The sequence below is a fragment of the Centropristis striata genome, chromosome 15 (assembly GCF_030273125.1).
Source record: "Centropristis striata isolate RG_2023a ecotype Rhode Island chromosome 15, C.striata_1.0, whole genome shotgun sequence".
Lineage (NCBI taxonomy): Eukaryota > Metazoa > Chordata > Actinopteri > Perciformes > Serranidae > Centropristis > Centropristis striata.
This window is the reverse complement of record NC_081531.1, coordinates 31,895,194-31,911,759: the sequence shown is the minus strand read 5'-3', so window position 1 is coordinate 31,911,759 and position 16,566 is coordinate 31,895,194. Positions and strand designations below refer to the sequence as shown.

Sequence of the window (16,566 nt, the reverse complement as noted above, 5' to 3'; positions counted from 1 at the left end):
GTGGCGACCCAATTATTTTTCTCAATATTCATGACACTTGTGGGAAGTTGGTTAAGTGTTGTATTTATAAATTTAATTGTATTCCAATTATAAAAAATAATTTATCAGAGAAATTCAACTAGTTTAAAAAAAAAAAAAAAAGATTTATGCCATTATAACTGTTATTCTGCACAAAATGTGTTTTTGAGTTCTCACTCCTAGGACTTATATGATGCAGTGAAATACAAGGCCACACTCTGGCCCGTGAGGCAATACCAAATTATTATATTATTATTGTACAATAAAAGCTGACCTGCCGGTATTATACAGCGCATTTACCGCTTATACTAGATTTATTATTGTTATTTTATTTTTAAATGTATTAACCTGTTGAAAAACTTTATTTTGATATTTAAATCAGAAGGATGCAAATAGAAAAGAGGCATACGATTTTTATTTAATAAATTAATGCCATTGATGTGTTTTTTATTTGAAATTTGATTTTGCATGTCTGCACTATTTAGTTATATATTGTATGTTTATAAGTGTTGCTGGTTCCATATTTAATGTTAAAGCAAAACATGTTTGGTATATATTAAAAGGTTTATTTGTTCAATGTTAGCCCGCGATTTTATTCAAGTTTTACATTTTGGCCCATTATGTATTTGAGTTTGACACCCCTGGTTTAAAATGTAAAGAGCAAAAAATCCCTGAAACGGCTTGGGGTTCAGAGTGGTTGTTGATGAAGCATTAAGGAAAGCCAGTCAAAACACTTCAATGGAAATCAACTTTCTAGTTTCTTTCTGCAGTTTAAACATCACCCCTTGTAAAACTACACTCCAGTTCGCCCCTTTAAACACACCCCTCACCCTTGAGCCTGTGACGCCCTTCGCTCTGCCCCGGTGATATTTGTGAGCAGAGTGGAGCTAAACTTAGCCCCTGACAGTACCACTCCTCATCACAACATACTCTGCAGACCACAGTGGGTTACAATGGACGGTGTCGCGTTACCACAGATGCTGCTGTATCTCACCAGTGTCGTCAGCCAAACAAGGTGAGTGCATGCCCCAGATCCTTGACTAGAACGACAATAACATGGTAATTTGTTGACTACTAATGATTCTGTAGTATAATCTGTCACTGTGCTCCTTTTCTGTGCATTGGTTCCAGCACGTGTTGCACATTTGTTCACTGCTTTGGCATGAGAGAAACAGCTGCCTCTAGTGTCCCACCCACATTTATATATTTCATTATCCCAGTTTAAAATACAAAAGTTGGTGTTATCTTACTAAGAGCACATGTTATATTTTAAAAAAAAGAAATATGACTATTTTTCATTGTAGCAAGATGTGAGAATGCTATGAGCTTGTTGATTTCTGCTCCACTGACTTGCTCCAATCTGTCATTTTGTAGATGTAGACTTAAAGACTCTGCAGGTTTTTCTGTCTCTCACTCTCTACACTTGTATTCCTCTCTGTCACGATGGGCAGCTATAGCTCAGCCCTCATTCCTGGTAAGCCATGCAACTATTATTGTTACAACTATCTGTTGCAACGTTCTTTAAAACACTACCATGCTTGAATGTTGCATGTTAAAAGGGCTTTGTAATCACAAAGATGTAGATTGGTTACTTTCAATCTTTACAGTTGTGGGTATAAATTGTTTCTGCGAGATGTGGATTCAATTTTAATTCTCTTTTTCTCTCAAAAGACACTGAAGAGTTTGACTCAGTTGTGTCGATTGCGGAGAAGCTGAATGAGCAGGTAGCTCATGTTGCAGATGAGAGGTTACAGTCAGAGCTTCAGACTCTGGGAAGTATACACTTTTAATAATAGTTCTCTAAAATAATAGTTAAAGACGACTATTATAACTTGGCTCACTGTATGAAAGTGTGTGGTCTGGTGTGTGTCCTATCTGTCCTTGGGATAAATTTAACTTTTCTCAGCTGCCTCACACACACACGGCCACGTACAGCAGCAAAAGAGATCTACTTTAACTTAACTTAATACAAGGTTAAAAGGTACTTATGAATGCTTTCAGAATTTTACTTAAAACTTTCATTCTTAAATTGGCTGAAGTATCCTTAAACTGTGTTAAAGGGTGTTCAGCTAAATGTGTACTTATCAAACTAGACTTGACTTACAGGTAACACTCATGATGGAGGAGGAAAGAAAAGAAAAACTAAGCGAAGAGCAGGATTCTCTACCACAAGAACAGGAAACAAGCCAGAATGGATCTGCCCTGCCTGTAAGTGTAAAAGATTCAAATTGATATGACAGATTTTTTTTGTTTTGACGTTGGGTTACTCTCTCCAGGCAGCAGCTCCCAAAAGTGTGGCCACACAGTCCTTCACCTCCCTGTTACCAAAGGCTCTCTCCGCTGTGCTACATCCAAGGCTGCACCCAGGCCTCAACTCCGACCCCAAGCCGAGCGGGAATCCACCAAACCTGGAGCAACTACAGACCGAGCTGAGAGACCTGAGGGACCAGTTTGAACTGATGAAGAGTCAGCACAAGTATGGCTCTTTTAAAAAGATGCAATCCCTAACATCTGGCCAGATGTGTAGTTTTAAAGGTTCTAAAACATTATTAAGAGAGGGGAAAGGACTTGATGATGATGTGTTGCAGAGATATCTATGGAAATTAGCATGCTAACCAGCTATCCTCTGTCTTGTAAACTTGGTGTGATGTGAGTCACTATTTTTGTTTCCATCAACTAATTTCTATAGTGCATTAACTACTGAAATAGTTTATGCACTAAACAGGAGATGGAAACTATTTTTCCGAATAAATTCTGACGTAAAGAACATTTAACTCGCATGACTGATCAGCTATTCCCGAGCTGACATGAAAGAACAATTATAAGTTGCCCAATTAATTCCAATTCCTGAAGACTTCTCTCCATTTTCTCTTGGGAGGCCAAATTGTCTGATTAGCAAACTTTTTTTGTTGTTGTTTCTCTCTCTCTCTTTCTCTCTCTCTCTCTCTCTCTCTCTCTAGAGAGAGAGAGAGAGAGAGAGAGAGCAATCTCTACTTCTTTTGCTATTTACTGACAAATTAACCTGCAGCAACACATCACACTGCCATCTTCTGACCAAAGTACGTTTATGCAGCTTTGTTTATCGCTCTAAACCAGTTGATGGAAACATCCCTAATTTGCATTTTCTTTAATTACACATTTCAAAATTTGCTTTGACTTTAATGGAACCACGGCTTCTGTAGTAATCAGTCTGCAATTAGAGAAGCTATGCTGTTAGGTGCTGTTACAGCATTACATCACCTAGCAGGTTTATTTGAGCTAAAACTAAAACTAAGACCCACACATAATGGTGACGTCTTAATTTTTAGGTGTGGAAAGCTCACTATACATTTTTGAGGATATTGCAGAGTTTATTGTGTGTCTAACTGAACACAAACTTATTTCTACATTACTTGCACAAGGTCAATACTGCCCCCTACATTTTTGAGCATGTGGCCAGTAATTACAAATTGCACCTTTATGTATATAATATAATCAGACATTTTTTTACCTGCCCACCCTCAGCCTGGTGGGTTGCAAGACATTTGCATCACTGCGTCTTTGTTATATAATTATTAATCTATTCTGAAAATATTTTGTGTTCCAGCAAAGAAATGAAGTTGCTGATGAACGAGCTTGATGAGGAGAAAAGGATTCGCTTGACTTTACAGGTACGGCATCAAGACACAAAGGAATTCATACAATGTAGCTGAAAGGATCTGTAAAAGAAAATTATTTTCTTTTTGTTTGAACTTTTATTCTTTTTAAAGGCATATTATGCAGGAATTGCCGCCTACAGTTTGTAAACAAATTTATATTTTATATTTTTATATAAAGGTGACAATATGAGACCATTTTCTTGTAAATACATTCATGGTTTGATTTTGTTTGTTTTGTTTTTAGATGGAGATTCAACGTATGAAGAAGCACATGTCTAAATGAGGGCAGTAGAGAGCTTCATCCATCATCATACAAGTTTTAAAGGTCCTGTTGATAAAAAAAAGTATCACTCTTTTTTTTTTTAAAGAAAATTTACTTTTCTGTTGGCCTGGTGAACAGGTCAGTCAAAAGAACTGAGTGTTTTCACTGAGTCATGTTGAAAGGTGAAGAAGATGCCATACCCTGGTTATATATTTCATTTGTTTTATATATTTCTTAAATTACATAATTTTGACTTAATGACTGTGGACTTAAGTTTCCATGAGGTTTCCATGAAGAGAAAATTATTTTTCTTTTTATTCAGTGACTGTTTGCTTGTATATGTATCAGACATATAGACTGTTGATTTGTTTTCTAAATAATTCTTCCTTTATCCAACCATGTCGGGGACAATTAGAGAAGCACATGGAACAATATTTTATTTTATTTTTTTAAATGTCAAACTCTTGCTTTAATTGTAAGATTAATTGTGCTTGTTAGTGTTTATAATTATTATTATTATGAATATTTTAATCATCTTCAAATCAAAAGTAACTAAAGTAAAACATGCCAGGATAACGGCTTACCAAGTAAGTATTTTAGGTTAAAAAGCATACATTTCTTAACCTATTAGCTACCCTGTCCTCTTGTGGCTTAAAAGATTCAGTATGCAGAATATGGGATAATCCAAAATATTAATAACCAGTACATACAAAGGCAAGATAACACTTTACCAACCTGCAGAGCGAGGTTGGTAAAGCGTTATCTAAACTCAAATCAGTTAAAGAGAAACTGATTCAATTACTGATTTAATGATATCCCAAACCTAAAAAACCTGATCTCAGATATAGTAGAATGCCATGGTTTATCATACAATCAAATTTTTTTTTTTTAAATGCACATCATAGACACATGACTTACACATTTCTAATTTATCTTCTGTGGTGGAATGTAACTAAGTACATTTACTCAAATACTGTACAGTAATTCTACTTTACTTTATTTCCATTTTATGTAACTTTAGACTACTCCACTACATTTTAAAGGCAAATATTGTGCTTTTACACCATGACATTTAGTTTCTTTTCAGGTCAAGATTTAACATAAAAAAACATGATAATTTTAAAGTGATTACCCTTTTTAAAAAAAAAAAAATTAAACCACATAACTGTATATTAAGTAGTTAAAATTAACACTGCCTGGACAACAGCAAAATGCTGCTCACCTGAATGCATCAATAATAATAATCCAATAATATATTTGGAATATATAAAACAATCTGAATGGGGCCATTCTGCATGAGTGGTTTTACTTTTCATTCTTTAAGTACATTTTGATGCTGATTCTTTTGTACTTTGTACAAAGTTTTGAATGCAGGACTCACTTGTAGTGGAATAATTTCACAGTGTTGCATTAGTACTTTTACTTAGTTAGGGATCTGAATACTTCTACCACCACTGATCTTCTTAGCATACAAACATAGACAGTACTACAAAACTCAGAGGTACAGATCAGCACTGAACACTAAAAACTATGTAGATTTGAAAGTTTGGCCCACATCAAGACGTTTCATTGCATGTATCAAACACATGGTGTTATTACCGCTAATGACTCATTAAACAGCATAAACTTCTAAAATCCAGATTGATGATCTCACTGTAACATCAGCAGCAACAGACAGACCATAATATCAACCGTTGCACAGCAACAGTTAAACACAGCTGAGCGTCACTGTCAGTCCCAACTGTTAATCAGAAGAAGCAGCAGTCAGGACCGATGTTATGCTGCGTAATGACGCTGCGTAACGACGCTGACACTATAAATGAAACTGATAATCAATCACACAGATAAAACTCACCGTTTAAACGTTCCCGCTGTTTGACCGCAGCGTCTTGCGTCACAGCTGCACGCGAACAAAACAGAGGCCACGTCACATGATGACCTTTCACCTGCCGCAGGTGGTCATGTGACGGCAGCCAGGTGATTTTATTTATAGGCTAGCTAAATTATTAATAATTGCTAAAAAAAAAAAAAAAAATGTTCTTCTTGATTAGGGCCACTGGCAGGCCTTCACACAGAAATAAATACAATAAAATTTAAATTGAATTAAACTAAATTAAATTAGATTGCATTAAATTAACTTGATAAAACAAAGAATAGGAAATAAAATGAGAACCAGCAGTAAAGAAGCTATCACTGGTTTATAATAATGTGATGTAGAAGCACAAACATAGCGCTTCTATCGTATTTTAGGTGCATATAGTCTTTAAAAAATGTTATTCTTTTGATGGATCCATCAGTGAATTCATCAGGTGTTGATGTTTTGGAAGATTGTAAACTCATTAAAAGGTGTTTCCCATTGTTGACTTGACTTTTTATTAATAATTAAGGATGCATACATATACACAAATAAATATATATTTACTAGTAACATGTAAAAAAAAAATTAAAAAATCTGTTTGATTGAGGAAATATCTTCAGTTCAGCACTTTGTATGGAAAGAAAGTCAGGGATCAATTTTCTTTATGACAATAATTGTTAACACTTGTTACTTTTTCAGTCTTAATGAGAAATGTCTGATTCTACTAAATAAATCTGACTGATAATTATCAGTTTATCCGTCTCTCTCTGTCTTATTTAACTGCTTGATTTCCAGAAACCGAAACTGAGAGCAGAAAAGAAGAAAAAAAGTGTCTACTATTCTTTTGAATCTCGTCTCCATTTGGTTATAGCAGTTACAAAGTCAATTAGATAATTTGTCATCATAGTGCATTATGAGGTTAATACAATTTTAAATGCATGAATGAAAAGTATAATTCACCCTACATGTGAAATGCAAATTATTTCCCGTTTCAAGCTAAATGTTTCTTAAAAAAATACATATACATCATATATCAGTATATCACATTTCATTTACAGATTACAAACGATCACAGCCAGGTTGGTCCTTCTGACTTCTGTCTTTGCAGTCCTTGATTTCCTGCCCAATGCTGGAGGGACTGAAAAGTCGGCAGCACATCTTCCAGTACGAGCATATGTTTGAAATTTTTGACTTTGTGTCGGATTTTGTTTCAGAAGTTGGATTCTTCACAGGGAATTGGCCTGAAGGTGACCTCTTCCTTCTCTTTGAGAAGGACATCATATCGACACAGAGGCCTGTGAAAGACAAAGTCAGTATTAACCCTCTGAACCCCAAGCTGTTTCAGGGTATTTTTTCACTCTCTTTTTTTATTTTTATTTTTTTTTACATTTTACTCGCTGTGGACTTGCAATTCACTACAGTATATAAGTCCTGCACCTCTATGGAATCAGCACAATCATGGCGAGAAGTCTCCACATGTTAAACATATTGAACTATTTACATTTTTACAACCTCTCCTGTCCTCTCCTCTCTGCTCTGTGTAAACAGATTCTCAGTGAATATGTCACGTGACCATTCGTCTCAGCAGAATCAATCATGGCTTCACAGTATCACAGAGGAGCAGAATTTAATGTTTTTATCAGGATCTAGTTATCCCAAACAGTTTGGCAACATTTTAAATGAGAAATGAAGTGATTTCGAAAGAAATATCACAGTTTTAAGCTTTGTTTTGATTACTTTGACCTATGATCCATTCAAGGACTGTCGGAAAGATAATGCCTGTTTTATAGTTTCTTTCTCTAATAAACTGTGTATTTTTGGTGATCTTTTAATGAAAACAACTAAAAATTCACATGAAATAGATACAATTTCTGAAAAGTATTGAAGGAAACCAGTTCATGTTGCTTACCTTTCATCACGTTCCAGATGTGTGAGACGGATTCGGAGAACACGGAGCTTATATTGAGGTTTTAAAGGATTCCCAGTGGAGAATTTAAGAGACATTTTTTCTACAGATTGAAGGTCTTTGTCAAACCGGGCCAACAACTTGGTTACTGTGAACTTCTTGAACTCTGATGCTTTACTGATGTGAAAAGGAGGAGAGATGTTACTGAGAGAAAGCAGAAACAGAAGGACAAAGACAAAGCTTGATAAATAAAGTGAAGACTTACTGGTTAATGGTTGCCACTGCCACTTTACCTTTACTGTAAAGTTTAAGTGTCATGTATCCCCAGCGGACTTCCTCGTTCCATATCATCACCTCCACCCCGTAGTTTGTCACTAAAAGATACATACTCTTGTTGAAAAACATGTTCACCGTTTAAAAATGAAATTAAACTTCCACTTAGAACTGATAGAAAATCTTTTATGACATTTTTGGCTCAAATCTCCCTCATGAATGTAATACTGTCAGATGAAATTAGAATTGATTTTGAATTTCTTATTTTACACTCCTCATTCACATCCAACTACAGTTCAAGGACATTAATGTGGGACAAATCTCCAGTCAGTGAAAACACACACAGTTTCTCCAAATATAGCATCATGTAGTAGTTACAAAATGTTTTATCTTTTAAAATCAATTATTAAGGAAGTATTCAGAACCTTTACAGAGGTAAAACAATACCACACTGTGAAAATACGTGTATAAAATGTACAATATGTATAAAATGTTCTTTTATATGCTTATTCTTTTACTCTTAGTAAAAGTTCTGCATTCAAAACCTTACTTACTTAGGAAATATACTTTAAAAGTTTAGAAAAAGATCTGAAACAAAACTCAAAATGATTTGAATAATTTAAAATATTTAAAAGAAATAGCAGCAGAATCTCACATCTGAGAAGCTTATACTGTAAAATATGTATTTTTTGCAGAAATTATTATTAAATTGTTGGAATTTTTATGTTTTGTTTGAACTACACTTGCATAAATGGTTTGGAAGTTTGATTTATTTTTAACAAAGCATTTTTTTGTTTAGTTAATAAACTCTTTTGACATTTTGTAGACAAACACTTTACCTTTAAAGTAACTACAAGGCGAGTTAAAGCTGTCAGATAAATATAGTCAAATAAACAGAAACAATATTTCCCTCTTCTTGCAGAAGAGTAGACTCTAGTAAAGTACCTCCACATCACAGCACTGCCAATATAACATATTAAAATGTGGTTCTGTCTGGTGATTAAAATTATGATGTTATTATTAGTGTTGTGTGACTTACTGCAGAACGGAGCGACTGAATTTGTGGTGAAGTAAGTTGATGTTTGTCCCAAACTCAGCAGGACATCTTTCCACTTAGTGACACCATAACCTGGATTTGAGTAAAACAGCCACATCAGCTCACATGCATACTAAACAGTTAAACCATAAATATGCATAAACCTGCAAGATTCACTGAGTTATGCCACTGACTGAACAGTTTTGTTCAATATTGTGTCATTATCTAATTGAAACTCATCTATCCTGTAATAAAATGCATGTAATTGTGTGTTCTTTATTCCTGAAAGATCATAAAAAGTACCCACCAAAGACAGGACATCCAGCAGCCCCAAAGCGGTCGCAGTTCAAGCAGTTACCATCCAGAAATTCTTTGTAGGAAGAGCAGGGTAAGGCTCTGCTGGTACACCCTTCCATAGAGTCGAGGTAAAGCAACACTGATCTCTGGTGGTCGCATTTAAAATAGGAGGTTCCTGCACAAGAGTCAGTCACAATTCAGTCAATCAGACTTTATTTGCATCGCACTTTTCATACAAAGAGAGGAAATGCAATTTTAAAATCTCATCAATTTACAGTGAGGAAACACCAGAGGCAGGAACCTTTACCAAAATGTGAAAAATTAAAAACATTTTTTTTTTAAATTTATAAATAAATCTATAAACTAGAGGTATTCAAAGTAAGTAAAAAAGTAAATAACTGGGCAGATAAAATGAGATGAAGCTCAATTGCAAGCCAAACTAAAATGATTCAATAAATAATTAAAACAGATACCAATAATAATAATAAAAATAATAGACCTCACCAAAAGACCAGACTAAAAAAGTAAAATACAATACATATTACATATATACAAATAAATAAGCTCTATTAATATCAAGATTAAAACAATACAATAAATAGATAATAATAATAATTATAATAATGGACCTCACCATCCGAAGGTTTGTTTATTTACTTATTGCCTCTTAAGCATCTTTGAGTGTTTAGAAAAGCGCTATATAAATTAAATGTATTATTATTATTAAAGATCAGTAAAATATAATGAAGATATATAAATAAAGCTATCCAGACTAAAAAAAAATAGAATAATTAAGCAGATAAAAGACCTCACTTAAAGACCAGACTAAAAAAGTAAATAAAATAAAATAAGAAAGATAAACTAAATAAAGTTCTATAAAAAGCCAGACCAAAACGGTAAAAGACAATAAATAAATAAATAAATAGATCGATAATACTCAGTTAAAAGCTCAACTAAAAAGATTGGTCTTAAGTCAGAATTGTACCACATGCAACATTTCTGTGTTGTTGGTTTTTTCTTAATCATTTTAAAGACCTTACCAGACAAGATGGTCTTTGGGCAGCCGGGTTGGTCCGCTCCACCGTTAGCGTAGAAATCAATGTGACCAAGAGCTTGTCTGAAGCCCAGAGCTGTGTATGACATGACAATAATAATTATAACATGCATAGCAAAAGACTGAGTGAATATATATTTAAAGCATTTCAATTTCAGTTGAACTGACCATCTACGTCTGTGTGCAGGACGTCTACAAACTGGGCGTCTGTGGGGTCCAGTCGGTCCTCTGGAGGAGTGTCTCTGAACTGAGGCCCAGCTGGATCCAAAGCTGAAAACAGAAGAGCTTCAAGTTTAGTCCAAATCCAACATTAGCTTTTGGGAGGGGAAAAGTTACATGGGTATTTGTAATTACTTTGTTATCAATTTGTTTTTTTAACCCATTCCTGTTTGACCTTTATGCCCTTTTCCTTTTATAAATTGGACTGTTTCCAAACATCTTTTATTATTATTCTCACACAGAAGTATTTTTAAACCATCAAGTCTGGTTTCTCTTTCATATATGATGAAACTTCAGACCTCTAGAGCAGTTTTTCATTTTTTTTTGTTGTCTGTTTTTATGCCTTATACTTCTTTGCAGCATTGCTGACCTGGATATCTGTGCTTCTGTCTGTACTGGAGAGGAATCAGTGAAACTGTAGATTTTTTCATGTGGACTCCTGCCCAGATGACAAAACAGTAACTGCTGCAATGCCACACCTCAACCTTGACCAAAATCCTGCATATACTTGCCAAACTTTGTCAGCAAGGACTTTCCACTCTGTGTTGTTGGTTATATTCACAATCTAGGAATTAAAGTTCATTTGAGTGCCACAATTATAACGAAACATACTTGATAAGCATTAAGTCCAAGCGCCCAAAACTTTTATAACCTGACGCAGAAGGTTGTGTAACTGAATTAATTGTGGAGGCAATATGTGCAGTATTTCTTCGACTGATGTGTCAACATATGACTATAAAAATTTGCAACAATTTTCCGCAGATGTTCATACTAAACGTTCAGCTTTCTGTAAAGTTTAAATGGACAAAAGTGTGAAGTTGTTTTTTCATTTTAATTTGTTAGATTTTCATCCAAATGTCTATGCATGTCTACATCTCTTTGTAAAAAAATGCTAAGTTGCATTTTTCTGATACATATATATTTTTGAATGTGAACAAAATATAATTTATATACACTTTTCCAAGAGCCCACAAGGGTTATGAATATTGGAAAATACTGTAAATTTGTCTCCGCATGTTTTATATATTGAGCTATTTGCATTTTTACAACCACTGTTTACAACCTCTCCTGTCCTCTCCTCTCTGCTCTGTGTAAACAGCCTGCTGTTCTGTCTGATTTTCAGTGAATATTTGTTACATGACTGTTAATCTCAGCAGAATCAATTATAGCTTCACAATGTTGCTGACTAGCAGAATTTTATGTTTTTAAAAGGATCTAGTTATTATAGTGATGACATTTTAAATGAGACGTAGAATAAAGTGATTTGGACAAAAATATGATTTTAAGCTTAATGTTGATTTCTGTTATGAAACTTTTGTAATAATCCATTCAAAGACTGTGTAAATCTTCAAATTTATTTAAATGACAGTTTTTACAGTTTCTTTCTACAATGAACATTTTGGTGATCTTTTAAAAATCAGAGAGAAACATAATTTAAGATTGGAACTGATATGTAAGGCCTACGAGATATGAATTTGAATGGCACACTCTTACCTGTAATTCTTCCAATTGAACTGTTCAGGTTTGCACCTACAAATCCTGATACATGAGCCCCAAGACTGACACCGATCATGTAGATGGAGCTCAGAGAGGCACCATGTTCCTGAAAAGAGCCATTATTAGTCATTTTACACAAAACCCAGCCTGATATGGAGACACAGCAGAGATGGTCACATGCACCTCTTACCTGCATCATTTTAATGAAAGCTGTGAGATTGTCGGCTGCCTTGTGCGTGTTCTCAACCGCCTTAAAGTAATTCACATTAGCGGCCCCGTGGTTCCAGTCCACCACTATGACATTCACGTCTCCCTTGGCCAGCAGCAGGCTGGGGAACCTCAGCACCCACACTGGAGGAGAGCCTGTAGGCCGATAGCCGTGAATGACAAAGGTGGTTGGTTTGGACACGTTGAACTGGGGATTGGCAGACATGTTGGTGTGGGACAAGAGTGAAGCACAGGTGACATTCTCCCTGGTGTGCAGCAACAGCCTGATTTTGAGGCTGGTTCCAATGATTGCATGTGCCAAATCCAGATCTGTAAACTCTTCACATCTCTGAGCTGAGAGTGGAGGGGAGCAAAACATAGGAGCAGACAGAGAAAGGTGTGTCAGAAACAATACATGACACATGTTTGATCTGAACAATCATTTCTCAAGAAATCTTTATATATTAAGTGACTTCATCAGTGACATAGTCCCATATATGACTCAGTGTGGGAGTATTCACTGTAACAGTTTCTCCCACCTTCAGGCACGTCATGAACGAGTTGGACTGGGATAGCAAACTATTTTGCAACACTGACATTTAAGAGTGAAACTGACACAGGCAGACACACACTGTGGCACTGTTGCAGACCAATTCAAGCAAAAAGTTTAAAGACAGTTTAAAGTAAGTTGATCACTGACAAATAAAGTCACAGAGCCTAAACAAAGAAATGTGAGAAGCATGATGTTGTGTGTGTTGCTGCATTCAGTTGCATTAAAACATCTAATAATTCACCTATCAAAACAATCAACAAATTAGAATTAAGAAATAAAAAGATAAACATTCCTGTGTAACAGTCTGCTAAGAAAATGAACTGTTTAAAAGAGGATCAAGTTTTTATGATGACTGATACAGAGAAACGTTAGAAGGTTTTTCTCACATTCAACCTGACGTGTAAACATGTTATCACATTCAGAGACGCCATAAGTTGCTTGTACAAGTAGCATATGTATATTTTTTATGTTGAGTGTTAGGCTGCAACCTCTAGTGGCCGTACTAAGCAAAGGAGGGAGTCAGACTGCTTAGTATAAAGAGCGACAAAGTCTGTGGAGGAAGTAAGTCAGGTTGCATAGATGGGTCAGATAAACACAGGACTCACAGAGCAGGACTGGGCAATATATTGACATATTATATCCTCATGTATATATCTCATAACATGACATGAGAAATAACTGCTGCATTTCTGTAAAGTGATGTAATTATCTGTACCTATTACCTGCCTTTACTCACTTGCCTTTACAGAAATATGATTTTCTCAATATTGCCCAGCTCTTTGTTGTTTGTGTGCTGGGTAAGAACCAAAAGTTAAAGTTGACTAATTCAGTTAACTTATTTAACCTAAAGCCAGTGTATTTTCCCCCCTATAAAACCAAGTTGCTGTGTTGCTTGAATTTGTGTGGTTGTAGTTTCCTGTGGGGGTTTTTTAGGGAAGGAACATCTGACCGATGTCGTCATATGCGTTGGAAGACTTACTGGAATTTTTTCCTAGTAAAAACCAGCACATAAATGAGTGTATAGTATATTTAGTTTTACTGAGAAGCTTCATGTTTAAGAAATGCCATCAGCAGTTCTCAGTAACTGTGACACAATAAATGTGGCTTTCCATGTGCGTAAATGTTGCCAGGCTGCATATACAGTATATCAGCTGAGAGCCCTGTGCAGGTCTGCAGAGTGCCTGTGGTTTCTGCAAACCACAGTGAAGGCCATTTGCTCAAATGTGTTGGTTTTCCCAAGAAATTTCAGTTCCTCAAGTGTTGCTTGATGGTACCTTTTCCCACAATAATTGCAATACATTCATATCAAGCTCAGATGTCTGTGTATGTACTCACATTTACATTTCAAAGTGTCATGCTTTGGGCTTTACCTTTGCATATTTGAACAGTTATCGGCAAGAGCAGTGTCAGATAGTGCCACAGGAACATGCTTTACACCAGCAGGTGCAAATAATCTGTAAACAGAGTAATCAGAGTCAGACCATAACATAGAAACACACCACTTAGACATTATTTGACCCATAACAGCAAATCACAGGTGCAAAAACTGTCCAAACCCTTCAGGTGTATCCGTGACTCTTCCTCTATTTTCAACTTTTAGTGCAAATCTCATTGAACTGAAGCAAAGAAAGGAGGTCAGTTACTTATCTACTTACCTTCAAATGTCACAAATGAGTGGTAAAAGAGAAGTAATAAAGTCTCAGTTTGGTCATAAACATGATAAAAATGTGTTTTTCAAGCCCCACCCACTGAGATTAAACCTAACCAATGGTATCATGATTGTAAGTGAAACTGAAATCTGCAGAAATCTGTCTAAGTTCTCCTGCTAGAGTAGACACCCCATGTTTACTGAGTGTTCACGGTCTTCCTTAGATTTAACTAAGAATAAATGTGACAAAAATGAGAAAGCACAGCATGTCATTCTTATCAGAGTCTTACCTTTCTCCGTAGGATAATATTTCCTGGTCTGGTGTGTCAAAGGTCCAGAACATTAAAGATCATCCCGTGTTTGTAACTCCACATATTTGGGCAGTGTTCACTTCAGGAAGTGAGAGGAGGAACGTCAGAGCAATACTCCCGCCTCGAATGCTCTCATGAAGATAACCACACCCCTTGCCCCAGGTCATTGTGTTCACAGGTGAAACATTCCTGTGAAGTCACTCCTGGTTCCCGTGTACTCAAACCGGTTCTGAGACGGTTTCTTGTGTCCCCTCTGAACCCGATTTGAATCTTATAAAAACAACCTGGTCTCTGTATTCCTGATCTGTGCCCATTCTTATTCATGTGCAGGGATTCAGAGTGAAAGTGAAACATTTCCAGAGTGGACATTTTCAAGAATTTGTCACTTCTGCAGAAAGGACTGTTGTCACACCTGTACTCACCTGAAGGCAAAAATAATCAGTTGACATTTGTAAAATGTTGCACAACAAATTCTACTCCCTAATTTAAGCTTCCCCCACATTTCAGTATGTTTTAGTATACCATAAGGATATGAGAGTTTTTGGAGAATTTGTGATAGCATTTTCTTCCTTTATTATTTAATTTTACCTCGAGTTTTTAGAAGCAGCCTTTTTAAAATTTTAGTTTACCTACCTCTGCTGCACAAGGTTTTGTTTACTTAATAGTGTATGTTTTACTGTGGTAAAAGTGTGTCTGTGTATATAGTCGTGTTTCCATTAGGGTAAAAAGTGGCCACTGGGAAAGATTCAGGCCACGCCCTCTCAAATGGCCACTCACTCTGTGTATCTCCATGTCCGTGTCTCTACAAATAAAGGCCCCAGAGGGATTCACGAGACCCCGGAGTTGATGTATAGTTTTCGCGTAATCGTTTAGGGACAGTTTCGACAGTGATGTCACATACGCAACGGATTAAACACTGGAGACACAACTGTGGCCGCCATTGCATTGTTGTGCCGTGCACAATGCCCACCGCTGATCATAAACAAACCAGCATGGTCAATTGTACACAATCGCCGCTAATCATAAACAAACGGGCATGCAAACTGTACACGAAGTGTCCGCCACTGATCGTGAATTAACACAGAGTGTCCGGTGCTTGTTGTAAACAAACAGAGATCGCTAATTGAATACCTCCTGCTGCAGCACATACACACACACTGTTAGCCTATTAGCACTGTGTTACTGTGCAACGCCGCACTGCACTATGAAACGGCAGAAAATTACACCTTCGCGGGATCACTATGAACGCCACATGGTGAAAAGGCGGCACAGATCTTCCCAGCAATATACAAATATACAAATGGCGCGTGTTGTTGTGGCGTTGAGTACTACGCTGCTTAGCGTTCTATCCAATCAGCAACCAGGCTTTTTTAGGAGAGGAAGAACGGCTGGTCAAGCGGCCAATAGGAAGACTGATATTCAAATTTTAAAAATTAAATCAAATTAAAAATCAAATTACAAATTAAAAAGGCGTTTTGGCGAGGGAGACCCGCATCATTCAAGGTATTCTACTATAGTGGAAACGCACCTTATGCATATGGATTTTTTTTTTCAATACAAGGGAAAGAACACATTCATGACTCAGGTGTTTTTAGGCTACATGATTAAGATGCAACCATCAAAGAATGAAAATCAATATTATAAAGGCTTGTATTACAGACAACACATCAGAAGTTAAGGAATATAATAACTGATAAAATGCACAAAATAAAAGTAACAAAATCTACTATAGAAGTAAACATGCCGTCCAAACAATTGGAATAGCAAATACATCTTAGCAATTGGGTAA

At 36.0% G+C, this 16,566-nt stretch overlaps 1 protein-coding gene and 1 long non-coding RNA gene across 3 annotated transcripts; one reads left to right on the top strand and one right to left on the bottom strand.

The window, feature by feature from the left end:
• Positions 1 to 2,378: 2,378 nt before the first annotated feature.
• Positions 2,379 to 4,432, top strand: LOC131986298 (uncharacterized). The gene is made up of 3 exons (XR_009395691.1): positions 2,379 to 2,494; positions 3,605 to 3,668; positions 3,901 to 4,432. It is a non-coding gene; the product is annotated as an uncharacterized LOC131986298 (long non-coding RNA).
• A 1,832-nt stretch (positions 4,433 to 6,264) lies between these two features.
• On the bottom strand, positions 6,265 to 14,918 carry lipia (lipase, member Ia). 2 transcript variants are annotated; one of them, XM_059351711.1, is made up of 11 exons: positions 14,757 to 14,918; positions 14,189 to 14,272; positions 12,249 to 12,619; positions 12,056 to 12,164; positions 10,511 to 10,612; positions 10,329 to 10,418; positions 9,299 to 9,463; positions 8,995 to 9,084; positions 7,948 to 8,056; positions 7,686 to 7,859; positions 6,266 to 7,071 (listed from the first exon to the last, which is right to left on the bottom strand). In XM_059351711.1, exons 2-11 carry the CDS (start codon positions 14,244 to 14,246, stop codon positions 6,987 to 6,989), a joined length of 1,353 nt encoding a protein of 450 aa, XP_059207694.1. In that variant the 5' UTR covers positions 14,247 to 14,272; positions 14,757 to 14,918; the 3' UTR covers positions 6,266 to 6,986. The 2 variants fall into 2 exon arrangements, with proteins under 2 accessions (XP_059207695.1, XP_059207694.1); XM_059351712.1 differs by lacking the exon at positions 14,757 to 14,918 and having other exon boundaries at positions 6,265 to 7,071.
• Between the last annotated feature and the right edge of the window lie 1,648 nt (positions 14,919 to 16,566).